This window comes from Branchiostoma lanceolatum, chromosome 13, assembly GCF_035083965.1.
Source record: "Branchiostoma lanceolatum isolate klBraLanc5 chromosome 13, klBraLanc5.hap2, whole genome shotgun sequence".
NCBI lineage: Eukaryota > Metazoa > Chordata > Leptocardii > Amphioxiformes > Branchiostomatidae > Branchiostoma > Branchiostoma lanceolatum.
Window position 1 is genome coordinate 4,437,209 of NC_089734.1, and position 26,828 is coordinate 4,464,036.

Consider the following 26,828-nt stretch of genomic DNA (forward strand, 5'->3'; position numbering starts at 1 on the left):
CTCCAGGTGTTATTTTTAACCATTACGTGATATAATGCCCCGTGATATAACGTCCAACAGGTGCGTTTGGGAATGATTGGCCAAACTAAAAGCGATCATACATCCCAGGTAAGCCTGATAATGGTTGGCTATAATGTCAAAAAGCGAAAGCAAACATTAATTACGCTTATCTGGGATTTATCACCATTGGTAAATCCCACTTTTCGATCAGTGCAAGGACCTCTTTAAGCTGACGCAGGCTTTCCTTGCCACTATTTGGGAAGAAGTTGGTGATTATTGCCATATTGTCTGTACCTGGGGGTAAATCGGGGATGAATTATGGGTTTTGTTGGATCTGTGAGAGGATGGAAAGTGAGGAAGGGCTTTATAGCTTTTATACAAGTGACCTGATTACAAAACGTGTTTGTGGTGGGAAGGAGGTCCGTTTCAAATGGATTGATCCATGAATTCTTTTCATTAAGGAAGCCCTAAAGCTAGTAATTTACTAGACTGCGCAAATTGCGAAAGGCACTCGCCAATCGGTAAAATTTGGCGCCTGAAATAACAATTATTTTGGAAAATATTTGTAACGCAATCAGCAAAAATGCGCGAATGAGCGTAAAATGACGCAATCCCTGGAGATCAGTGTACATTGACTTTCAATTCAGTGGCAAAACTGTGATCTCCAAAGACGTTTTCTTGGAACCAGTAGCTGAACTGTGAGGCTGCTTCCAGTTTCATCCGTGCTCTACATACAGCTTATTGCTTGGATCAATTCTATCAGACAGTTTTTAAAATAGTTTGAACGTTCCAGTCGCTTCGAATAGCAAACAGCAAGAAACCAATCCAAGAAGCAGTTTCGGCCTAAGACCGCTGATGACGAATTCAGATGGTATGTCAATAGTGCCTATTTTTGCCTAGCTTCTTAAAGCATCTCTGTGCTGATGTAGTGGTAAGTACCTTCTCGAACTCCCTTGGTACAGATTTTTGGCAGGATAATAAACTGTAAATCATGCTTGTAAAGTCTTCCTTGCTTTGATCAAGGAGGTTTTATAGACTTGCTTTGACCTGTGGGGCAATTACATTCTTGTATGCTAAAACTAAGAAGGCGCTTTTCCTACGTCTCGCCAGGTGGCGTTCAAGAGAACGTTCAAGATGATCTCGTGAATTTACAATGTTTATTCAAGTTAGACATGTTAACACATATATGTTACCTGGCTTTCGGCTTACGATTGTGTGGCACGGCTTCAAGATAAATGTTTGACTACTTTGCGATGTTTTGTTCAATTAGCAATGTAGCTAGCCAGAGTCAAAGAATACCGAATCAATCTGCAATAAACTTCATTCGCACAGTTCAACTCCCAGGTTTCAGTAGATGAACAGTTGCTATGCTTCCGGAGGTATTGTCTGCCATTGTGAGTCCTTGCGATGATGGCTAAGAGTTTTAAAAGTATAGCTACTTCTATTTTTTCAACTAAACTGAATCGCCATACGTGTCCTACAACCACGTTGACATTTTCTTTCTTTCATGTCATTGCGACTTTAAGGCACCATCTTGCTTTCTGGCGTCAAACTGCAGTGCGCATGCGTAATGCGGATGATGACGCAATTTCCTACATTAGCAAACCTGGCAACATTGTCGACTGTCTTTCTTTTCTTATTCGCAGGCACTTTCTTTTATGTCTCAGTAGAAGCACGGCATGGCTTTCGGAGGAATTCGGAGGAAGCTGCTGCTACTTGAAGTCCCAAAGTTCGAATCGCAGCGCGACCCTTGACCCCGCGTAGATGGCTAGCGCCACCCCTCCCCAGCCCAGGTACCAGGCGCCGAAAAACCCTAACGTGTCAAGCAGGCCACCATCGCCGCCTACGTCACTTCCGCTTTCGCTTGGCTTTGTTTCCGGTTTAGTCTTGCTTTTTCCCTCCTTCCCAGTTTCCTTGGTGACGCAGTGTTGGAACAGACACATCGTAACCATGGTTACGAGGAGAAGACGTACAACAGCCATCACCAGTCTCTTAAGGCGTTTTCTGAAGGAGAAAAATATATATCTAGAAAATTCAGTTTTTTCACACTTATCATCTTTGTGGAAAGACCGTTTAAATCCATAGAAATTTCAGGTTTGTTGTTTTAGTTTTGCAACAAATACACTAAATGTGCTACATCTGTCTACCAGTATCATGGCCTAGGAGGTCACTTCATCAGCCCACAGCCTTTTTGGTATGTCCTGACGTCTGATGTAGTGTCGTTAAAACCGTAATGGGGAAATTCCTCCCGCTAAAAAAGGTAGGCACGTTCAAAGGTTGATCATGACAGTAAATTTTCGTATATGGTACGCTTCAAAGTGTCACAAGATTTGCCTCTGCGGTAATACAATCTATCTGACTAATAACACATTACATTTTACGATTAAATTCTTCTGGCGTCTACTTTTTGCAAGAAATTCTATCGATCGAAATACTTTCTTAATGAATTTCTCCTCACTCCTTTTGCAGTCCGGAATGGTAAGTTGTACCTTACTTTCAGAGCAATTAACCAAATGCCGACCACAAACGGCTAAAAAGATTGCAGTCGTAGACTGACAACCTTGAAATCATCACTGAATTAAACCCAATCTTTAAGCACAACACCCATGCGCAAAGGTTATTGTTTCTTCACAGTGACAAAATTGTATCCTTTACGCATGCTTCAAGGTATACTTACATATCAAGGTTTGTGCATTGATCATTTTATAAACGACTATATAAACCATTACATACCTTGCTTATTCCAGCTTAAATAAGACTGTTATCCTCCGCAGTTGTGTCTCAAGACTTCCAACTCTGTTGTGTCTCTCTCACACCCTCTCGCTGTACAGGACAGGCCCCGTATGTGTACTGTGATAAGATACCTGACAGCCGTTCCGACACCAGACAAACAGAGCTAGACAAAAAACCAAAAGAAGAAAAGACAAGATCGTGCAGGAATTTTCCTGAAGGACCACCCCACATAAACTTGTCTTTATGGGTAAGATTAATTTAAAGCCCCCAAATCGGATGCCACGGCAAAGCTAAGGTCCGGTTGTCGCCGCTCGTGCACCCTACGACAAAAAAATAACGATGTATTTTCTCATTAGTTATGTAAATAAGGTCAATGTTTTCATGATTTTATATCAATCAAAGTTCCTCTCGAGCAAAGTTACAGTATGAAGTTCCTACCATTTAGCACAAATGAAATATACAATTTCCTTATTCATTTTGAAAATCCTTTAACAAAAATATCGCACGATCGATGCATGTGACCGTTATTTGAGTAGAGGCTGGAAAAAGAAACAGGTGAGTTTGAGCCTTCTCACAGCTGGACATACCCCAGTTCTAGCTAGCACTGAATAGAACAGCAATGACCTATAGGCAGTAGTATAGCGCTGCTATCAATTGTTCCTTTCCGGTTGGATGTTACAATGAGAATGTAAAAGCTGCAGTACAAAAACAATCCGATAGGAGCACTACTGCACAGACAAAGGGACATTGTTAAAGATTGATGAGGGCATGTTATTGTGGTTGTTCATTCAACAAAAATAGACATTCTTTGTCAACAAAATTGGAAATATACAGCATTCGCTTGCAATGGTGGCCACTGCAATTTTTCGAGGAATATAACAGCTGTGCCCGGATTAAAGTACACCGAAGCTATTAGATAACGTTAATGCAGCCCGCATCTTGTCAGGATGGTAGAATGGCAAATGTTTACTGCGCTCCCCACATCTCCCTTCTGGCGCCGAATGTTTGCCAACTTAACACCCGAAATTTCGTTACAGCAACAAAACGTGCTACAATCCAAATGCTTGTCTTGAAAATAAATTTAAAAGAAACGACTTCCCTTTGGTGCTCACACTAGTGTCCATTTTTAGAGAAGTAGGATACAATACAGCGTGCACACCTTGTCTTTATTCCTAAATCCTAATGTTCACCTAAATCTGATTCTTATCAAGGCAAATCAGCAGATAAGAATGTTTACGTGGCAAACGATCGACCTACCTTTCGGAAACTAGGTCATCTTTTCCAGCCACGGTGACAAACCTAGTGTCACGTACCTTTGTTGTAACGACTCGACAAAGAAGTGTTTCGCGTTTTCTATCGGTGACTTTGGTGATGTAATTTATCTGGAGAAAAACAGACGATGTATTCAAGTAAAGCAGAACATCTCCCTACAACTGTAAGTTGATTTAATGAGTAACTCACAGATTCTCTACCCAAGCAGGTGTCTTGTTAGGTTACGTAAGGTTGCACATGTTATTCTGAGTAGAGCGCTGCCCTTGTTGTATCTACTGGATCTTTTATTAGTAGATCTGGGGCGTTGTTTCCTAAATTAAAGCAGTAGGGTTGGTAGGTGTGTCAACTTTGAAATGAAACCCAAAGACACAAAGGAATACTGTTGTGGGGTCCTGTTTATATGATTCATACCCATTTTTCAAGATCGCGGAGGTATAGTTGAAAAAGAGATACGGTATATCTACATGGATAGTGGATCTCATATCCAGTCTTAAATGTACATTTTTTTCTTGAGGAGAACTCATAACATTAAAAGTGTAACAACAAATAATGACTAACAGGAGTTTATTTACCTTCATTGGGAACAAAGTTACAAAAAAGAGAAAGACATTTGCTAGTAAGCAGCGAGTCTATCAGAGTGAATCACCAAGAAAAGACAGATTTTTCCCGCTGCTAACATTCCTTACCACAAGAGGCTGCGACCGCGCTACGACCGTCCAGTGACTACAGATTTGACAGGTCGCTCAACGAATTTCATCGATAAAGAAAAAATTTCGGACGTTTTGTGTGTTTCTAATCATAGATTTACATCTTGTAAAAAATTATAAAATTAAGAGTCACACAGATCTAATTTTGGTCGCTGTACGGTCAATCAGCGACCACCGTCTTGTGAATATGGGATCAAACTGACAGCCATATGCACAGCTTAAAATGTACGGATCTTCAGTCTGGCTCAAAGTCCATCGACTGATCAGAGACTCCGTGTCTCCTTATGGTTAGAACACAGTGTTCATCAGTGACTCTTGTCGTCAATATTAGTCTACGTATGATAAAGTGCGTCACAGTACTTAACGAAGCTGTAGGGATTCTTCTGTGCACGTCAGCGTGGCAGAAACTGTGGCGAATGGTAGAGGAATATGTCAGTTTTGAGACTGTTTTAGTTGGATTTCGATGTTTGTTCGGTCGGTTTGAATTTGCGCCCGATCACTGTTACCGCCAACTGCTGTGTGTTTGCTGCAGTAAGATGACCTCCGCTGGGCGTCATATATAACAGTGGCTTTTAAAAAAGAAGTAAGAACGAGCAGATAAACTTAAGCTACTATTTTGTCTACATTGCCTTGAAGTCAAACATATTCGATTTTTGCAACTTCCTTGTGCACCTAGCCTGATTAAATCGCGCTCCTAGCGGCCGGCCCGACTGTTACTGTCCCCTAGGAGATGGGGTTATTTAATAATAATAATAATGAAGACCTTTATTGTATGTTCGTGCCCCGAGGGGCTAGATACAGGTCGTTTAACACAAACCAAACTAACATCTAAGTGACATATACAGTGAAATATGTACAGTACATTGTGTAAACATACATGGTAGAAGAAAAGGATAAGCTAAGCTAATCTAGTAAAGTCAACTTCTTCTCGCTTCTTTGTACATGTGTAGATGTATGAACAGATCATGTTTCTTATACAAGGGTTATCTAGACGCAACAAAAATATGAATTTATCCGTTGCGTTTAAATATTCAAAGCATGGGAATTTCTCATTAATACATTTGAAAAGAACATTTCTTTCTATATCGTAAAGTTTACAATCTAAAATGAAGTGCCGCTCATCTTCTATTTGATTTAACTCACAAAATTGGCAAACTCTATGTTCTAGAAGCGTGTGGTTGTGCCTTCCTGTTTCAATATGTAATTTGTGACAACTAATCCTGAATTTAGTGACAGCTACTCTATGCTGTATGTTACTTATAGATAAATACTCTTCTTCCTTATACAGGGACTTAAACAGCCGGTAAGTTCGTAATTTGTTGCTATAAGATTTCTCTCTATCATCATTGTGAATTTCGGATGAGAATGTTTGGGTGTAAATATCTTTATTAACTCTAGCCAGCGAGAGATTGTGTAAACACAGGCTACTTGTTGCACCTTCTCACTTGTCTCTCGCCGCCAGGATCACGTGACCGCGGGACAATATGGCGACCAATCCCAGAAGTCACCGGAACAGGAGCCGCTTCAAACCGGATCAGACGATACAAATGAAGATGACAAAAGTGACGAGGAACGTGCTTCATATGGATGGTGGTGTTTCCGCCCCAGGTTTTTAAAGGTACAGTGCATATTGATATTTTGTACTAACATGGTTGCGTCTTGGTATGCAATTAGTTGTAGCGTCTACCTTATATGGTGTATGCACGTGATGACACACATTGTGCGCTCACGTGGCGATGACGTAAGCACTTCGAACTTAACTAAATCAACACGGTCAAGTATGTTAAGTATGCAATACTGAATTGCGTACACTTTGACACAGAGTCTGACAAAGTGTACGCAAGCTGAGCACACCCTTGTCAGAAGCAAGAAAGTTTCCCCTACAGTTAGGCCTGACAAACTTACAATTACTGTATAATTACACCTGTATAATAATGAATGACTCTACAACTTGTATGCAAATGTAATTGGCTTTCGGTAACGAAAGTAAACTCTTGCAAAATACTATCTACGAATGATACTCTAAAACAAACTCTTGATTTCAGTTCCTGAACAATCCCAAAGGGTTTCTGGTTGCCGTGTGCTTGACGCAACTGACGTTGGGTCTCATCTCGGACGGGTTCATCAGTGCTACAATCACAACCATCGAGAGACGGTTCGGTCTCTCAAGTTCACAGTCAGGTAAAGCCTTCCTCACACTTGTGTGTATATGCGAGTCCGCATGAGTTACATGTACGTATCAACACGTTTTGGGTTTAATTTATAACGTTTGGTTTAGTTAATAAAGTTTGCTGCCGGAAAAGTCCTTTCTTTAGTTCGATAACCAGGCTGCACTACGGCGCGTTCAAGTAGAAAACTTCTTCCTCGCAAAATTTTCCTAAAGCATAAACATTATTGATACACAGCTCATGCGGACTTACATATACGTACATGTGAGAGGGGGACTTAATTGGCTATCTCCCTTGATTGCGCCACGTTACCGTTGCGCCACTGGCTGCCAGTTCATGGCCTAAAATTGTGAAAATTTCTAATAATTCCCATTTGTCAAAACGGCGCAACAACGACACTGAACGGAGCAATAACTGTAAATATCTTTTAGATGCACCTTAAGCATTGTACGTTGCTTTTTAATTCAGTGGCAACACTGCGATTTCCAATGAAGTTTTCTTTTATAGGAATACAGAAACAGATGATGTCACATTCCAGGAGCGGCCATTTTGTTTGTTGAGGTCACGTACTAGTTTTTCTACCCGTGTGTTGATATCAAAAATTTGTTTTGTGTGTTTTGTGCAAGAGAAATTCGGGGTATATATGGAGACAGCATTGAGGGATCGTTATCTAATACCATTTCTTCTTTTTTTTACCAGGGACGATTCCAGGATCTTTCGACTTCGCATGTGCTACAACTAGCATTGTGTTGTCTGGCTTGGTCAAGTCTCGACGGATGAAACTTCGATTCATAGCTATCGGAGTAGCACTTATAGGTAAGGCTCCATTCCACTGACGACAAGCAAAACACACCAAGGGTATAAGATGTTCTTTAAAAAAAAATGAAATTCGTTGAGCACTCTGTTCTATCCCTTGGTCGCAGAGAGGTGGAAAGGGGGTGTCAAGGACCATCTGAACGCTACTTCGCGCCAAAATGCGGCAATAAGAATAACGGAAAAACTTCCACTTTAGAGTCCATTTGTGTTGGTAGAAGTTATTCTGAATCAAAGTTTCAGCTGTAGCTGCCAGCACAAAAGTTTGACTTACAAAAAATTTTCGACTGATCAGCTCCAGTCTTTGTTAAGGAATGAGCAACCCAGTGCTTCTGTGACGTCACGTTATGCAGATAGAACATGTGACTCGGTGACCAGTGGATCATAGATTCCAGAAAGCCTGTGGTGCCCCCGTCTCTGTTGAGGGACGGTTGTAAAGCTCGGATGTAGACGGCCTCCCTAATTACACAGAAGCAGTGGATTGCTCATTCCTTGAGTCCAAGTTGTTTTGGCAAATACACTTCAACTTTGATTCAGAACGGAAAAACCTCGTTATAGTAAAAAAAAGGAACAATCATCGTCTACTTTATTACTAGCTAAATATCCCTGAGAACTATCTGAAGAAGGTCGGGCAATCGTATTCAAAGTTGCTTCAGGCATGTAAGTTAGCAATCGACATCAACACTATGTGCTAATTGTTTACTGCTCTATTTCTACTTTCAAAAAGGCAGGATATCTGTAACCTGACAGATTCTAAGAACGTTCCTTTGACTGTTGCAGGATGTGGATCAATGCTCTACGGGATGCCGCACTTCCTGGTGGGCCCTCACGTGTACGGAGCCCTGGAATCGGACGTCTGTGACCTCCAAGGAAACAGCACACGATCTGAATGTACCGACGAAGGGACGCTCCAACAATACCTCTCCTTTTTTATTCTTGGTACTCATCATCATTTATACTAATAACAGTAAATCTAAACAATGTATTTTTCTGGGATATTAGACAATTAAAAGAATCTGTAGACCGTGTAAAATGAAGTTCTGTTTACATGAACAGCACTACCAGAAATTCCTTTTCCTGTAAGGTTGAAAGACCAGATCAAAAACGACAGTTGTCTTTTCCTAAATATGACAGAGGGGGGAGTAGCAAGTCGGTCTTGTGTTTAGGGTTGTTGAAATAGAATCTAAATGTTCCTGGTTTTTATCCCTACCAGGACCCAATGTTGGGCCCTTATGAAAGGCAATGTACATCCGTCCTATTTCCGCACTCGACTCATGTGAGAATGAGTACCTTTCCTCGGTTAGGCACGTCCTCTCGGATGGGACGTAAATCTGGAGGTCCATTGTTTTAGGACAGCCACACCATGTTAAAGAACCCACCACACTTCTCGAAAAGAGTAGGGGTCCATCTCGGTGTGAGTGGATCAAACCTTACAGTCTGGTCTTACGCAGCTTGTACCGACTGCACAAAACTGCTGCTGTTGCGCCTAAAGACTGTTTACCTGTTATGAGAAACAACCTATGTCTGATAGTGAAACGGACCATCGACAAAAATCTATGGCAATATTTCCCCCCTAAAAAAGAGCTGGATTTTGTACGATGCATTCTTGACTCCTCCAAGAATGCCAACAATTTGCTTTCGGTCACGACGCATGGAAACAAGCCCTAGGAAAAGTGAGCAGGGTCCGTGTAGTTTCCAAGTGGCGTTGATGAACTTCTCACTTGATTGTTCCCTTGTCTTTTCCTACAGCCCAAGTTGCGATGGGGATCGGGGCAACGCCGCTTGTGGTGTTTGGTTATGATCTGGTGGAGATAAGTGCACCATCAAATCAGGGAGGACTTTATATCGGTTAGTATAGATTTGTCTTAATTGTAAAATATCTGCACTACAGAAATGTGTGTTTGCGTGTGTTTGTGTGTGTTTGTGTGTGTGTGTGTGTGTGTGTGTGTGTGTGTATGTAAGTATGTGTGTGTGTATGTGTATTTGTGTGTGTGTGTGTTTGTGTGTGTGTGTGTGTGCTTGTATGTGTGTGTGTGTTTGTGTGTGTGTGTGTTTGTATGTTTGTGTGTGTGTGTGTTCGCGTTTGTGTGTATGTATGTATGGAAGTATGTGTGTGTGTGTGCATTTTTTTGTGTTTGTGCGTGTGTGTCTGTGTGTCTGTGTGAACAATAAACATGACTGTATATGTATAAGAAAACCTGCTTCAGTCATGAACCACGCTGATCAGGGGGGGGGGGGGGCAAACTTAGCCACGTTTGGTGCCGCACCCTTCTCACTGCAGCGACACCTAGCTGCAGTGCTAATTGTAGAACCAGTCGATATCGCCCAGAGGAAGGCCACAGAATTTAAAAAAAAACTGTTGGCAGGTAAAATGCTTTGCTTAAGTGAGAAGAACTGTGTTATCGGGACATGTTTATTCACAGGTATTGTCCAGACGTTCAAAGGACTTGCGGTCGCCGTGGGCATACTGCTCGGGGGGCAGCTACTGGGGCTCTACATAGATGTCGACAAAGCCGACGCAATACCGTAAGTCAGATATGCCGTTGGTACCTCCATGAAATATGAAGGTAAAGTTTTAGGTGTTCCTGTGTCTGTGTGTGTCTGTGTGTGTGTTTGTGTTTTCCGGGTATTTGTGGTAGGCATAACTTAATAACCTCTGAAGTAGTAATTATCAAAGTTTGATGATTACTACTTTATGTTATATTCTTGCGAATGCATTATTCATTCAGTTTAAGTTATCCTTTTGTATCCTGATGTGTTATGTTTTTGTAAGGGCGCCTTTGGACATCAGAAACTTAGTTAACTGAAGGGACCTTCTTAAAGATTCATTGATAGATGAATAAAAAGATCGTGAATGCAGTTCTCAGGGTGCCAAAGAATTCATACGAATTTTACGGAATTCATACGAGTTTTACGGAATACATACGATCCATTACGAGAAACATACGAACTTTACGGAAGACATACGATCCATTGCTAAGAAACATACGTATTTTACTGAATACATACGATCCTTACTATTTGTTGGGTCACATGACATGACCGCCAAATTCAAGATGGCGGACTCGGGATAACCAGTTCTTCGTACGATAATTTGGCTTCAAGAGCTTAATGACGTATCCGATCCGGATAAACTCTAAAAATCTCAAGCTGCACTAAATTAAGACTGATGTAGGCTTAGACAAAGTAGGAGAACCAGACAAAGCTAGATTCGGTGCTAGCGCGATGGCAAACAAATTAGTAAGGATCGTATGTATTCCGCGTAATGGGTCGTATGCATTCCGTAAAACTAGTATGTTTCTGCGTAATGGATCGTTTGTATTCCGTAAAATTCGAATGTTTCTAGTAATGGATCGCATGTATTCCGTAAAACTCGTATGAATTCCGTAAAACTCGTATGAATTCTTTGGTACCCCTGGTTCTTATTTGGTGTCCTTTTCCCTCCCGTAGGCCCATAGGCGGAGTAACAGACCCTCGATGGCTGGGAGCCTGGTGGCTTGGCTTCTTCCTTTTCGGCGCAGTTCTCTTACTGATCAGTGTCTTTCATGGCGGATTTACTCGGGACTTCTTCAGTAAGATGTATTAGCTTTCTTTTAGTCTTAAGACGTTTTCAAATAAAACTGAACATCTAGTAGGGCTATAAGGGTGTTTGTTTTTATGCAGAAATAAACTGAGTCATTTTTATGATCAAAATGCCAGAATTTCAAGGTTCATGGATACGTATCATTGTATCTAGCGAGTCTCACTAGAAATTCGTCCTTTTTCCTCCATTTTAGAAGGCACAAGCCAGCAAGTTCCGAGCACCACGAACACAAGGTCATCCCGAACAAGAAGACTTCTTACCGCCATCCGAGATCTTGCGAGGGAATATTTTACACTAGGACGCAACGTGTGCCTTATGTTCACAATCGTCGCTTTCCTGTTTAATGGAATGGTGTTTGCAGGTGTGATCACATACAGCCTGAAGTATTTGCAAGTTCAGTTCAGCATTCCACCCGGAAGGGCATCCTTTTTATTAGGTAACAACCTTGTGTACTTAAATAGCTTTCGAAAAGGGAATTAGAATAAATGCTTGCAGATTTTTGTTACGTCACTTATGCTAGGGTCACATTTCCTAACCGGGACCCGGCCGGACTGTTTGCGGGAACGAAAAAAAAATTAAAGTGTATGTCAATAAATTTGCACAAGCTATGCTCTTAAATAATTTTGGCTATGTCTTGTGTTTTTGATGTCTTTTATATCATACTTTTCGTTCCCAAAGACTTTCCGGCCGGGCCCCGGATTTGAAATGTGACCCTAGCATTACCAGAGGTGTCTTATTACTTCTTCGAGTTTTACGGAATGTTTACGAATATGACAGACTTCATGCAATCCATTACTAAGAAATACACGAATTTTACACGAATTATCATTTGATTCATACGTGTTTTCCATAATACATGTCCTTACTAATTTGTTTGGCCAGCGCCTGGCTAACACCTATTCTCAATAGTGAGAGAAATTCACCCCTAGAAGTTATGGTATCTTCCAACTCCCAGTGTTCTTTTCTGTCTATCAGGCGCGACCATTGTTCCCGGAGGGGTGCTCGGCAGTTTCCTGTCCGGATTCCTGATGAAAAAGTTCCGAGTCGGAGTGAAAGGAGCACTAAAGATGGCGTCCGTCACCCAGTGCATAATCGTACTCTTCACCACTAATAGCCTAATTCGCTGTCCTAACGTGGACTTTGCAGGAGTGACGGTACCATACCATGATAGGTACGCTCTTTACAAGGATTCAAATCTACTCCAGTTGTAACAGTGGGGATCAACTTCCACTAACTGACCAGGCTAACTGGTCCGAACCTTTTAGCCTAGTGGTTAGTGCGTTGGGTTTCCAAGCCGTGCGGATTGCGATTGGCGTACTCGCCCATTTGGTTTTTTTTAATGATAACTGCAATGAGGGGCTCAGTCACGTATGAGATCGCATCCTCACCACAGCGCCTCTAGCGGCAATGGGATGTAGAACCAATACCAATCTGCATTGCCAAGGTATGCCACGGTCACATTTCCAATCCGGGGCCCGGCCGGGCAGTCTTTGGGAGCGACAAGTATGATATAAAAGACAACAAAAACACAAAACGACAAAACATTATCGAAGAGCATAGCTTGTGCAACTTTACTGACATATTCTTTCATTTTTCGTTTTCGCAAACAGCCCGGTCGTGCCCCGGTTAGGAAATGTGACCCTAGCAGTAGAAGGGACTAACGAAACGTGGAAAACTAAGGTGTTCGAGCAAAACTTTGTTGATAATTATATTTTCGTCTCCAGGTTTGCTCCCCCGGCTCCCCCTGTGACTGCAGGAATCGCCCTTTTGTCGGACTGCAACAGCAACTGTAGCTGCACCACCTACTATAACCCCGTCTGTGGTAGAAACGGCCTCACGTTCTTCTCTCCCTGTCACGCGGGATGTGCGGAACACGACTTCCAGAAACAGGTATGCTACATGTTCAAGAAAAAAAGAGAGTTCGGAGGTCTCATACTTTTTTTAGGCCTGTGCAGACCCTAGTTTGACATGTTTGAAGTGGTCCTTTCCTAAAGCCCCCCCCCCCCTCTCACTGGACCCGCGACACGATGGCGGCGTCGCTGCGTCCTAGACTGGATGTGTGTGACTTTATAACGGGAATATCATTCAAAACGTACAAGTATGACTTAAAAGACAAGAAAACGCACAAAGCTTGAAAAATTCGTTTTTTGTCGATGAAATCCGTTGAGTTGCCTTGTCAATTCGATCGATCGCAGCGACGCCGCCAGCGTACCGCGGGTCCAGTGAGAGGAGGGCTTAAGCTAACTTCGTTGTTACTATACGGCGGCATTACTTGAAATTCGAGGTGTCGTCGGTGTGTTGGCTGTCGTTTTGACCTGCAATACTCACGGATGAGATTATGACATCCAAACACAGGTATGCTATTAAAAAAAAGAGACTTCGGAGACCTCATACCTCAGGGAAAAATCTCGATTTTTTTTCTCATTAGGTTAAAGGTAAAATTTTTGAACTTTTCTGTCCTCTGAACTTTTCGGCTGAACTGAGGGCCCGATTGCTCAGAACATAAACAAGTCATTTTTGGGAAGTGTGACGAGAGCAACGGGTAAAAAAAGGCTGTTAGTTGGTAGCGTCCCCCGTCCCGGGTCCTCACTTATTCTAAAGAAGACCAGAAGACTGGTCGAAAATTTGTCAAGGAGTCGAATCCTTTACTACAAAAACAGATCAACTTTTTGATGTGTATATGATGTGTATACAATGTGTATATGAACTTTCATGCTTATATTTGAATCAGATCTTTTGTGGCTTGTCGACGCTTTCACAGACATACAGCACATGCTACTGCGTTGGCCCGGACCGGAACACAACGACGTTTAGTAACAGCACAGAACCAGACGTTGTACCCGGATACTGCGAGAAAGACTGTGGTCTCCTCCTGCCATTGCTGGCCATGGTATTCATCTGGGCATCAGGTCTTTCTGGAGTGGTTCCATTGTTGATATTCGTCCTTCTAAGGTTAGAAACATGTTGGTTTCGAAGCGCAGTGTTAAGCGAAGGTCCCTATTGGAAAAGGGGTCCCGCCCGCGGTGTAGTTAACGGGCTGGTTTTTTTTTACACTTTCGGACGTGACCCCAATGCGGTCCCGTGGGACACCCTGCGGCTGCCGGGCTATAGTCGGGACCGGCCGGGACCCCGAATTATTTAAACCCGGCCTTGAATCAACGCTAGACGCCGTGAGGTACCCCTCCCCGTTACCCGACAGTCCTTCGGGGCCCGGCCGGGACACCCCTGACGGGTATTTGGGACCTAAGCATTAAACTGGAATTGTACATTGCTTTACACTTCTCTGTGTCCACTTCCGCTAAAACGAATGTTGTTCCTGTTGGGCCATGTTCGGCTATGTAAAACCGGGGCTTCAGGGGGTTTAATCTTCTACAGTAAACAATAAAAGCATGTTTGTTGTGTTTTTCTAACTACCTTGTGGATATTTTTTTCATATCCTCCCTATAAGATCCGTTGAGGAGAGGCAGAGATCCATGGCAGTTGGTATATCCAGCGTGGTCGGACGACTTCTGGGTAGGTACTTTCCTCTATCTTTTAACACGTCACATGTTTTAGAAACAAACTAGATATTTGCTAAGCTCAGAAGAGAACCAATCGTTCTCTATCTGCATATCTATGTTCTTATCTGGGAGTGGTTTTGTGCGTGTTTTCCAACGTAATATTCTGTTTAAATGTATTAACTTCAACACTGGCATTCTCATATTTCTTGAAATAGATCTTTTAAGAACATTATTAGATCTTTTAAAAACATTTTAATCGTCGACTTCATCCGTGTACCCATCTGCATGTGCATGTGTGGATTGATGGTTCTTTTCCCTGGCCCGATAATTTTCGGCTCGCTGGATGGTTAACCTTCATCAACGTAAATGGTGTCGTTCACGAGTCCTAGTGCGCATGCACACTGACATTTTTCAAGGGCCATATGTTAAAGGTAAGGGGCCCCTGAGACATAAACAAAACAAGTATGAACATTGTTATTCAAATTAAGACAAAGGTAGAGAATCGAGAGCTGTTTGCAAGTTTGGGGCCTTCACCTTTGACCTGGCACATGCGTACTTAGAATCGTGATCGACCTTATAAACTGATGCTTCTTAGTCACTGAAAATACTATTTTCACACAACTGTTTGCGACCAGTTAAGGGGGAGCCATTGAACCAAAGAGGCGATTAGAACAGTCCTTATACTCGGCTATCTACACAACCAAGTGATTTATATATTATTCAACCGACGTCTCGGTGACAAACTGTCATCAAGTCAATTCTGGCTGGTTCACATTCTACTCTGATGTTTCTTTTCTCGGCCTTAGGGGCGATCCCGGGCCCGATCCTTTTCGGCGCGCTGGTGGACCGGAGCTGCCTGCTTTGGGGCCAGACGTGTGGATCCGGAGACCGCGGCGCCTGCCTGCTGTACGACAGCGTCAACATGAGTAACTACCTGTTCGCCGCCAGCTTCACGTGCAACTTCCTGGGCCTGGCGTCTCTGTTGATCGCCCTGTATGCCTGGAAGAAGAGGCGTAGCGAAGAGACAACTGTGAGAGTAGACCCCAGACCGCTACGCTTAAGTATTGTCATGGATATAAAAGAACTAGATTCTATTTCTGATTGATTTTTAGAAACGGGGTACACTATGATTACGGACTGACATTCTCATAATGGGAATTCTTAATTCCTTCATTCGTTGATTTGGAAAGGAAATCTCATTATATCATGATTTAACATCATGATACAGAATACAAATAAGTAAAGGGAAAACTCTTTCATTCCATAAAACAAACTGTTTGTCAAGATTCTGTCTGAGGTTCCCAGAATTCTGTCTGAGGTTCCCAGAGTTCTGTCTGAGGTTCCCAGAATTCTGCAGAAATCTCTAGAATACTCCTGAATTCAGGTAAGGAGAAATCTACAGAACTGGCCATTTCCCTGGAAATGTCTTAATTTTTTCACTTGTAGACGTTGATTCATTTGCCCAATCCACTTTGAAAAAAAAAAATTAAACATTTTTCGAAATTCGGAATTTAGCCTGTCTGTCTAGATCTGGAATTACAGTGTCGTCTGTTTAGAATGAATTATAAACTCAATAAACTCAACTCAACTCAATTACAAAAATATACCACTGCGATTCGAAGGCATTCTTGGTCCAGTCGTAGATCTGTTGTACAAAATCGAGCCGTCTCTTGACGAATGAAAGGATTGTCTGAGATCCTTGCCGGCGGCCGGTCCCATCTCTGCCCTGTTGTTGTTCCTACTCTCCAAGCAGAGGTTGGTGGGGAAGATTGTGACCGTTTTATCATTTGCCCCGTTATTTGTCCGCTCTCCCCAAGATTGGACAAAAAAACGGGGCATATGATGAAACGGTCACAATCTTCCCCATAAACCTCTGCTTGGAGAGTAGTTAATTCCACGAAAAAGGAACCGACAAAGGTGACAGAACCTGAAAAATAAAATGTGAATCATTTGTATATTGATTAGATAAGAAATTCTTAATCGTTGATAAGGAAACAAATGTTCAACTGGTCATTTGGGACGATAAACGTACTAAGGTTTAGTGATGGTCTCAGATTGATGTCTCAGAAGTTTTCTTAAAACTAGACATATTAATACTGCAATAAAGTTGTATATCATATCACTGTCATACCCTTATCTATTTACTTCGATCAATTTACTTTAAAAACGTACCCTTACAAAGGAAATCGCTAAAACACAAAACTATACACACTTCCCAAAATTTAACAGATATCATCACAATCCACACAACAGCTTCAAACTGTGCAAGGAATTCGAAAGGCGACCGATTTGGTGCGACCCCTTGCGATTTATTTATACAATGCAGTTGCATATGGCAAACATTTGTATAGAAATATATGTATATAAAGTTCAGAGTCAACAGCCCTAGCCGCAAGGCCACCGTACCACCTTTTAATTTGGGAAACGGTTGCAAACCAAACTCCCATTCTTTAAAGTTTAGTGATACCTGATGCCAGCAAAGCATCGGGAACTCCAGTGATCGAGTAACTGCGGTACTTCTAGATTCTGAGTCAACAACCCTAACCATAAGGCTACAGTGCCATATGTCGGTCTTCAACCTAACTCGAGCTCCCATTCTTAAAAGTTGATACTTGATGCCAGCCTTGATAGAAGGTGAAGGATACGGAATTTGACAAACATGGCGGCCCCCTGGTGCTGTCTGGTGACCTTATGGAGGCCAGGTCACTCATGATCAAGACAAGGCCTGATCCCCTCTCGTGGCCAATTTGCGCACGAGGCATGGTGATCTACTTATGTTTTCGTGTGCACTGTCGAGTTCGATTTGCCTTTTAAGTGTTTTAGCCGAGTTCTGGAGCGATGCGGGTCAAGTTGTGACGTTAGCGGAGGCACTGATTTGGTCTTGACGCGTGACTTAGTTAGGGGAATCTACCATGTCATACACTTTAATTTTGATCAATCCTATCTCCGTTATCACTTTATCGATTGTATAGTATTATGTATCATTGGAAAGCTTGTTTAGCATGATATCAAATCTGTTACGGTCCCATTTCGAATCCGGGGCCCGGTCGGCCCGGGCTGTTTGCGAAAACGAAAAATAAAAAAATGCATATGAAGAAAATACACAATAATGTGGTAAGGAGTAGTTTTTTTTACGTTTTGTGCCTTTTCTTGTCTTTTATATCGTATGTATCGTTCCCACAAACTGCCCGACCGGGTCCCGCTTTGGAAATGGGATCTTTGCATTACTCTTGCCGTCTGAGTAGCCGGTCTAAACAGCAGTCTTGTCAGTTCCCGCTAGGCGGCGTCTTACCCTAGCCTCCTTCCGCGCCTGCGTCGCGCATCAGTACCCCTGCTTTTCCCTGGAGGTATACGTACCAGTAAATGGACTTTTCAATGTAACACATTGTTAGGCCATGCAAAAGCAATCGCTTCAAAACACATTTACATACATTTCAAATCACAAATCGCAAAGCATACACACATACACACATAAAGGCGAAGGTAATTAAATAGATTCAAACGCAAAAGCGTAGCCTTTTTTGCTAAGGTAAGGAAAGAGATGTGCAAACATCAGATGTCCTGGAACTTTGGCATCCCACCCAAAAAAGTGACGTGCGTTCATCCTCCCGCCTTTGACGTCACCATAACCTTCACCTTAGCCAACGAGAATCGACGAGACAACCATATGGACTTCATTTCTCGGCCGGTCTGGCTATCGCAACTCTCCTCCCACGGCGTTTAGTCTATTCCTGGCCAGGATTTAGCTCGAAAGGAAGCGTTCTCCCTGCTAACTGTGCAGAATCTGATAGCGTCAACTTGGCGGACGTACACGGCGGGTTAGGTGAGTGAAAATCAATGATTCAGAGGCGTTTGAGCCGTTTGCTTTTGTACGAAATGTTCTGCATAAGCTCTAAGTCCGTGACTACGCCTGCCTCTGCTAAATCGTTCGCGGTGAGTTCCAAAACTTTAACGAGTGTACCATTTGGAAAGCTGTGATGTATCACTGCTTGGCATGCCTCCCCCAGAAAGGTTATGTTTCTACAAGCTATGATGGGGTTGGTAGCTGTACAATATTGGTATGGAATGGGTCTGCAACGGCCGAGTGGGTAGAGTGTTCGCCTTGCATACGGTTGGTCGTGAGTTCGATCCCCGGCCGGGTCATACCAAAGACTCTAAAAATGGTACATACTGCTTTCTCTGCTTAGCACTCAGCCGTTTGGGAGAGAGTATGGTAGTTAAACACACAACACTACTAGTGGACTAGCCCCCTGCTGTAGTCACTTGCACAAAGCTGTGTGGCCCAGGGGTTCCGAAATGGAGATGGGCGCCTCCTTACATGCCTTATGCACCGTCTGGTGCGGGGAGGACTTTTACTTTAGCTTTAACTTCAATTGGTCTAGGTACTTCTAAGGACTATGTGGAATAGGGGACTTAAGGTTCGCGCAATTTAGAAAGACGAAATACGCAGCGTTAAATTACATAAATATTACGCCGTGCGAGATATCCACAGGGGACTTTTTATTCTATCCCTGGACACAAACTTATTTCGAAACAGGCATGACTCTCGCTATAGGGTATGAATCAGAATTCAGTGATTCTTTATGAATTAAGAAATGCTTTGGATAATACACAAAGTAGACGACATTGGGTAATACATGAAATGTATATCCGTGAATAATTTTATCAGGTTGGTGAATGACTGAATAGCAAGCTTCTTTTATTCACAATAAAGTATTTTACAAGAGCCGACGTTTCGAAGACTGTCTGTCATCTTCATCAGGGCAATACTGACTAGTCACATCATCTCCCCATTTTTGCTTAATAGTACCTATTTATGTAACAATACTTTACATTTGGAACCGCATCATCTCACCATTGTTGCTTAACAGTATCTTTTAATGTAACAAAACTTTACGTTTAAGACTGGATTGTTAGCAGTAACACCAAGCTTCAGTGCACTGTGAACTAGTCAGTATTGCCCTGCTGAAGATGACAGACAGTCGTCGAAACGTCGACTCTTGTTAAATACTTAGTTGTGAATAAAAGAACCTTGCTATTCATGAAATATATACTAGCACAGCGTTGCAACCAAAGCTATACAAGCAGCAGCTCGCTGTTACTTTAACGGTTAGCTTGCGAGTTTTCTACAACTTAACGATATCTTACCTCCCATACGCCTATCAAGAAATATTACTTTATAGCCCCAAAAGTTACCAATTATCTATAAATTTGAAACCTATCTAACTACCGATCCTAATGACCGAAGATTCGGAGGTTTTTATCACACCCTTGTTTAATTGCACGATAAACATTAATTTCCCTAATGCTTCGTCAAATCTTAACAAGCGTAAAATCACTGCAGGAAAAGTGTTCTCTCGTAATGATAAATTGTACATCCCAGCACGCATTGAGATGTATGCAATCGTTCAAGTTTCTAATTCTGTTAACTTCACGGAAGGGAAACATATTGTTTTTGCTCACTTTCTTCTCCAAGCAACTAATGTCAATGACCTGGACCAGACGGCTGTCACCATGGTTACTGGTAAAGTAGCAGTCTCCCTGTGGTGTTCGATTACATTATGTAGCAAGTGGCAGGACAGAGCTGGAGGGGCTGGTCACCATATATATCTGAATGTGTTTGAGTAAGAATAAACGGTAGTTTGTCAAGCTAGACCATGTGAAGGTAAACATCGTGTATTTGCTTGTAACTGTTGCCTTCTAGTTCTTGTATATATACTTGGGGTGAATAACCGGTCGTTCCTTTCTGGTCGTGAATAGAATCTTGACATTTAGATTGCCTTGATGCGATTGAGCGATTGAGAGTACTTTTCCATGTATGCATTTCTTGGTGTTGACCTTGAGAAAGCGTACAATTTGGACAAGACCACAAGGAAATGCGTTCTCGAATGTTTCTGAAAATCGATGTCCAATTTCAATTTTTTTTTCGTAATTTTTTCCATATCCTCACACATATATAACGTTGGGTAACCTAAATTCGGGATTTTTCCGATAATGGTTGACTGAAATCAATCTAGCAGAACAATAAACCATCCTTTTTTTCTATTATTCTGTCAGTATCATGTATTATCTTTGCACTAATCATATATATGGTAGATTTTGTCTCTAGTCGTGCTGACACCATAATATTTCAACTTGAAACTACCGTCCGCCGCACGCACAATTATGGTGCTGTCGGACAGGGGGGCACATTAATTCGGGAGAGAAGATTCGTCTTGAATATCTTACCGCTAATCACATTTTATACAGCAGCTATTCGTTCTATCCTTGGCTTGAGGAGAGTGCTATGGATATAGACGTGTCCAAGTAAAAAAAATACACGAAAAAACGGCCGTACCGCACACATCAGGCCAGTTCGGGAACAACCCGTGTGTTGAGTCGGTAGAACTTCACTCAAAGTCGGCCCATCGTCATCATCGGGCAACGTGTAAGTCGTTACATTATTCATGGGAAGTTAGCTGGATGCCGTAGCAATGGTAATACTACTATGTCCATGTGTTCCTTGTTGTGTTAGGAGCAAACTTTGAGGAAAATATCTTCCTCAGTCCACTATCACACGCAGCATTTAGACAAAAAAGTGTTCCTCACAAACCTTTGTCGTCTGCTTGACAACAGGATTCTGGTTAACAATATGGCGGCGGGAAAATACACGTGCCGTAGGTTGTAGCAACAAAGAGGAGTTTTGATGATTGATCACACTTAGAATCCAGTTGCAGGTTAGCAAAAGAGATTGTAATAAGTTGTCTTATAAATAATTGTGTTTAGCAGGCAGGAGATGTGACATTTGTCTTATAAACCAGCGAACAACCGTGCTGGGTGATTCTCCCACGAAGCCCCCAGACTCTGTCAATAAGGGACGGAGAGTTTTTGACGTCGCCAACTTCTAATGCATGGTTATCGAAGCTTTTCAGCCAGTGTTCTGAATACGTTAGTCTATCTGCTTTGCATTGCTGGCGTTATAACTGATTTTGCATCTAGCACATATCCCTAAATACCCCGTTTTCGAAAAATCCCGACTTTAAGTACCCCACGAATTTAGGTTACCCAACGTTACATGTGAAGAAAATAAAACCAAGGCATTGAAAGACAGAAGCTTTCGCCTATATGAATGTATAAGTAGTACAATGAGATTTGGGCATATGGCTGTGATTTCAACCATCTTTTGGGTTATCATTTTCACAAGGCCCGTTGCTTAATGTCGTTCATTTTTTTGGTTTAAAATAATCTTGACCTTGAGGTTGCATTGATGCGATTGAGAGTACTTTTCCATGTATGCATTTCTTGGTGTTGACCTTGAGAGAGCGTACACTGTGGGCGTGACCGCAAGGAAACGCTTTCTCGAATGTTTCTGAAAAGCGATGTCCAATTTAAATATTTTTTCCATATCCTCACACATATATATACATGTGAAGAAAATAGAACCCATATGCCTTGAATGACAAAAGCTTTCGCCTATATGAGTGTATAAGTAGTACAATAAGACCTTATCATATGGCTGTGAAACCATCGTTTTGGTTATCATTTGACCCGGGTAGTCGCTTAATACTTCTAAACTAAGTTGATTAGCGATCACATTCATGGTACGACTTGATGGGGAGACTATGGCAGAAGCAAAACGCCCCCTTGCAGTTCCAAAGAAAATTGCTAGATGGCCCAAAGAGATATCAATTCTTTCCGAGCACAGGCAGCTATATACCACTCACAAATCTTGACCATAGCATGTATAGAACACGAGATATGAAAACTGGAAGTTCTGCTGCAGTAGCAGGAAAAGCCGCATGGGGGTCAAAGATCTAATCATTTCCATTATAGAACAGTCAGCATCAGTTTTATTTTTGTTTGTTTGTTTGTTTGTTTGCTCATTTGTTTTTTGTCTCTTCCTTGTTTGTTGCGGGTTTTTATTCAACTCACAAATATGTTTATAGATACGAATAAACATTTTACTGTTGCTCATTCCATGTCAGTATGCGTTACACGCAGCAGTGTTGGCTGTTCGCCGCAAAGACTTGGGATGGTGGGATTCGCAGAGACTCAAGGACAGATATACTTGGCCCGCCTCCAAGAACGCACCGTTTAGAACATAACAAATGTCACGATCGGGGTCCATGTCTGGTCGGATGGGTTCGGAGTTGGCCCCTGATGACGTCTGTTTTTGGTCCCGAGCTCTCAAGAGTATTTGGTTCTTTTCTCCTATCTCCGCAGTTTGCAGGGTTCAGGGCGAGCATCCAAATTTTGATTTAAACCTACCTCCGTTTTCCTCCTCTTATTTCTTTCCTTCAAACCTTTGTAGTGCCTGAGTGGCACATAGGGCAGCAAGTTTCCTTGCTGTTTCAGTAGCAGGGTATATTTGTACAGGGAGGGGTTGGAAGCCCCTCCGCTTTAACATTCTGGTGGCCCCTCCTCGAACACCGGACCCCCGTTTCATGTCTCTTTTGAAAGACGGTAGATCAACGATTTTCGTAGATAAAGAAGTATTCATATTTTACGTTTGCCTGTTTCGTTGTCTTGTAGATCATACTTTTACGTCTTGCATGATATTCAAATCCTGAAAACAAGGGTTACACAAATACAGTTTTGGTCGCCGCACGGTCGCTCAATGATCATCGCCCCCTCTTACTGGACCCGCGACGCGCTGGCGGCCTCGCTGCGACCGAGTGATTTGACAGCGCGCTCAATGGATTTCATCCATAGAAAACGAATATTTTTATGCTTTGTGTGCTTTTTGTCTTTCTAGTAATACTGATACGTTTTGAGTGATACTCATTTGAAAGACAAGGGTAATACAAATCCAGTTGAGGACGCAGCAAGGTCGCCAACATGTCGCTGGTCCAGTGAGAGAGGGACTGGAAATGGGGGCGTTGTTTCGACAAATCAATTTTTGGAAAGACCACACAGCTACACCACAAAAACAATGGCAGATAGGAGCAAAAGACTGAACTGATCCTTAGTGAACGACAGACGCCACCACTGTGTTGGACTGTCGGGGCTAGTAGGGGAGTCCCGTCTTTCATCTACTAGCTCTGCCTTAAGGAGAAACAGGTTTCCTCTCAGCTTTAAAGAAAATAGAACTTTCAACCAGAGGTCGTCAAAAAAACTGCTACCTCCTAAGAACGGCACGCTTAAAGCCAAAATAAACACACTAGAACCGGCATGTGTATAACAAAGTCACTCTGGTTCCCGTTAGGATATGTGTAAGTCATGATGGGGAGCAACTTTGCTCGCTTTTGGCCAGGCAGCCAGATTTCTTATCTTTTTTTAAACTTTATTTGCTTATTCAGTTTGCTCCAAAAACAAACGACTCTCTTGAAGAGACCGCATTTAGTGACAGATTTACATGGGTAGTATATATAGGACAGAATAGGATAGGAGGGCCAAGACAAGCAAATCAAAATCAAATCACTAACTCATTTCAGTCATTGTGCACGTGACTTTACCACACAGGTGTCATCTTTATGGGAAGTTTGAGGCCAACGGGTTGAAGTCAAGATACGATGTACTGTACCGAGTGAATGTTCACCTCCGGTGTCCGCCTCAAAGTTTATTGAAGCAGCCGGGTCGGACTGTCTTGGCATACTGCCACGATTTGTTTTCAACCCGGTATTAAACTTACAAGCTTGTGTCAGAGATGTATGTGTGTCTAATGCTAAACGTGTGGATAGGATTATCTAAGATAAATCGGAATCAAACAGGTAGCCGTTTACTATACACCCACACGCAATCACAGTTGAGCTGAGTTCCCTGCTACTTGAGACCAAAGTCCTCAAAAGACCCCCACTGGTGTCTGTAACCCTAGGCTGTTTGCCTTGTCGTATTGGTTACGGCTACAAGGTTCGGTGCTGTCAACATAGGCTCAATGTCTCGTATATCCGAAGTTCACGGTGTCAAGCCAGATTCTTGCCCCTGCCAAATATTTGCCCCAACACTGCTTGGCGGTTTCCAGTATACGGGGGGGGGGGGGAGGTCACGCTGGAGGGGCGTGGTAAATTTTAAGAAGAGCAGATTTTAGGAAGAGGGCTAGCCCTACCTCTAGCCCTATCCGGATCCCTGACTATAACTCTAGCCCATATAAATACGACAGGAGCCTCTTCCCTTTAACGTGCTCGAAGCACCTCATTGAACACAGGACCCCAGGACCTCCAGTTGACCTGCAGGGACATTCCTACCAAATGTATATGACAAGTAACAGTTAGCTGTTTGCTGTGTTCTGTACTACAAGAAGTCAAAGTCCGGAAACGACCTTCTCCGTTCTCGTAACGTATACCAGTCCCACACAAGCACAGGAATGCACGATGTCGGCATCACTATTGAGACTTTGCAATTGATGAATAATGATACCATATTTGAGCAACAGACGTGATGAAACGATCACGACATGTACAAGATACATTTAACGTAAGACAGGTCCGTACAATTACTTTCCACGGAAGTATGCCCCAGGTTAAGGTTTAGTTACAGTGTATGTGTGTGTGCGTGTGTGTGTGTGTGTTTGTCTGTCTGTCTGTGTGTGTCTCTCTCTCTCTCTGTATGTGTGAGTGTGTGTGTGTGTGTGTGTGTTTGTGTGAGTGTGTGTGTGTGTGTGTGTATACCTGTGTGTGTGTGTGTGTATGTGTGTGTGTGTGTGTGTGTGTGTGTGTGTGTGTGTGTGTGTGTGTGTGTGTGTGTGTGTGCGCGCGTGTGTGTGTATCTGTGTGTGTGTGTGTGTGTCTGTTTGTGTTTCAGGATATTTGTTGTCAGCATAATTTAAAAACGGCCGGATAGATTGAAATGATATTTGGTTAATTGTTAGGCCTTGGCAAAGTGAAGGTCAACGTCAAGTTTGGTTTTGCAGGCGGTCATTCTTGGTACTGCAGCAGAACTTCCGGTTTTTTATCCTTTCTCCTGGAAATGTTAGGGTCTTGCTGTCGGTGAAAGATATACGAGGTGCTCTTCTAATTAATATGATATAATATAAGTCACAATTCTATTTTCAGTAAACAATAACAGGACAATATTTTCTTTCCAAGATGCGTTTTTTGGCAAACGTAATATTTGTATGTTGAAACGGTTCAAAGAGTTATGTTCACACCTTGCCATAGCTCATGGATTGTATCTATCACACACTGATTGTTATAAACTGCATTGGTATCGTAAAGCTCTCAATAATAAAAGGGAAGTGCATAAAGAAAGGCTTCCATAAAACTGAAGACTGAGCATTGTTTACTGGGCGTGCAATACATGCTGGGTTTTAATTACTTTCATCGTTTTTATTTCCTATCACTATGACAATGATAAAACTTTTATTGCACGTTCGTACCAGGGGGTTAATAAAGAATTTATTGCAAAGTTTTGCTTGAGTGAAAATGTATCAACATTTCTCGCGCGAACGGATATAACGAGGAATAATGATGGTATGAAACATGCTGTAAAAACTGTTAAGCGACCGAAATGGGCATGGTGTGACCCTTGGTTTTATGATTGGAATATGATGCAAGATGTAAAAATGCGATTTAAAAGACAACAAAAGCACACAAACCCTAAAAAATAATTCTTTGTTTATGAAATTGGTTAAGCGATCTGTCAATAATTTGGTATCTCATCAGCGGTCGCAACGCTGTCGAGGCCGCTAGTGAGAATAGTGTGTATTTGGCTGAATGTACAGAATAGTTCATCATCATATCGGGTAGCTTGCCCGGACTAAGGCTGCTCTCTCCCTCCAGGCGTCACGGTCCGCCATAAGTTGGTCTAGATCTTCAGACCTCACCCCTACATCCCCAGCAAGTTGGTCTATGTAGGTCCGTCGGGGTCGCCCGACACAGGAGTGCCCATGAGTTGGTGCCCAGAGCAGGAGTTCGCTTACAAGTTCTTTTTTGTTTCTGTAGCTATGTCCTACAGCGTAGTTAGTCTTGAAATTACTGCGCGAAACAGCGTGCTGATATAAGGTACTAAACAGCTGTCACTGTACCTAGGACAATGAAGGTTTTTTCACAGAACCAGTGTGTTACACAACCACGTCTCACCCGCTGACGTTTCAGTGTCTCGCAGACACCTTCCTCAGAGCTTCTGCCTGGAGTAC

General features: G+C 42.4%; 1 protein-coding gene and 2 long non-coding RNA genes across 3 annotated transcripts in view; 2 read left to right on the forward strand and 1 right to left on the reverse strand.

The window, feature by feature from the left end:
* Positions 1–1,143: 1,143 nt before the first annotated feature.
* LOC136447569 (uncharacterized) lies at positions 1,144–2,841 on the reverse strand. The gene is made up of 2 exons (XR_010757757.1): positions 2,734–2,841; positions 1,144–2,004 (listed from the first exon to the last, which is right to left on the reverse strand). It is a non-coding gene; the product is annotated as an uncharacterized lncRNA (long non-coding RNA).
* A 3,355-nt stretch (positions 2,842–6,196) lies between these two features.
* On the forward strand, positions 6,197–16,597 carry LOC136447150 (solute carrier organic anion transporter family member 4C1-like). The gene is made up of 11 exons (XM_066445847.1): positions 6,197–6,320; positions 6,777–6,893; positions 8,474–8,584; positions 9,443–9,541; positions 10,117–10,219; positions 11,144–11,265; positions 12,252–12,447; positions 13,001–13,166; positions 14,038–14,228; positions 14,725–14,789; positions 15,583–16,597. Exons 1-11 carry the CDS (start codon positions 6,197–6,199, stop codon positions 15,879–15,881), a joined length of 1,593 nt encoding a protein of 530 aa, XP_066301944.1. The 3' UTR covers positions 15,882–16,597.
* A 1,876-nt stretch (positions 16,598–18,473) lies between these two features.
* Positions 18,474–26,828, forward strand: part of LOC136446911 (uncharacterized) — a 33,791-nt gene continuing 25,436 nt past the window's right edge. Inside the window, exon 1 of the long non-coding RNA XR_010757664.1 lies at positions 18,474–18,599. This is a non-coding gene — a long non-coding RNA (uncharacterized lncRNA). The remainder of the gene's footprint in view (positions 18,600–26,828) is intronic.

What these genes read in the sequence shown, in the direction of transcription:
- LOC136447150 (XM_066445847.1), top strand. Translation starts at nt 6,197, where the DNA reads ATGGCGACCAATCCCAGAAGTCACCGGAACAGGAGCCGCTTCAAACCG. An exon ending in TGGTGGTGTTTCCGCCCCAG is followed by an intron (nt 6,321 to 6,776) that starts GTTTTTAAAGGT and finishes ACAATCCCAAAG; the next exon opens with GGTTTCTGGTTGCCGTGTGC. An exon ending in GACAAAGCCGACGCAATACC is followed by an intron (nt 10,220 to 11,143) that starts GTAAGTCAGATA and finishes TCCCTCCCGTAG; the next exon opens with GCCCATAGGCGGAGTAACAG.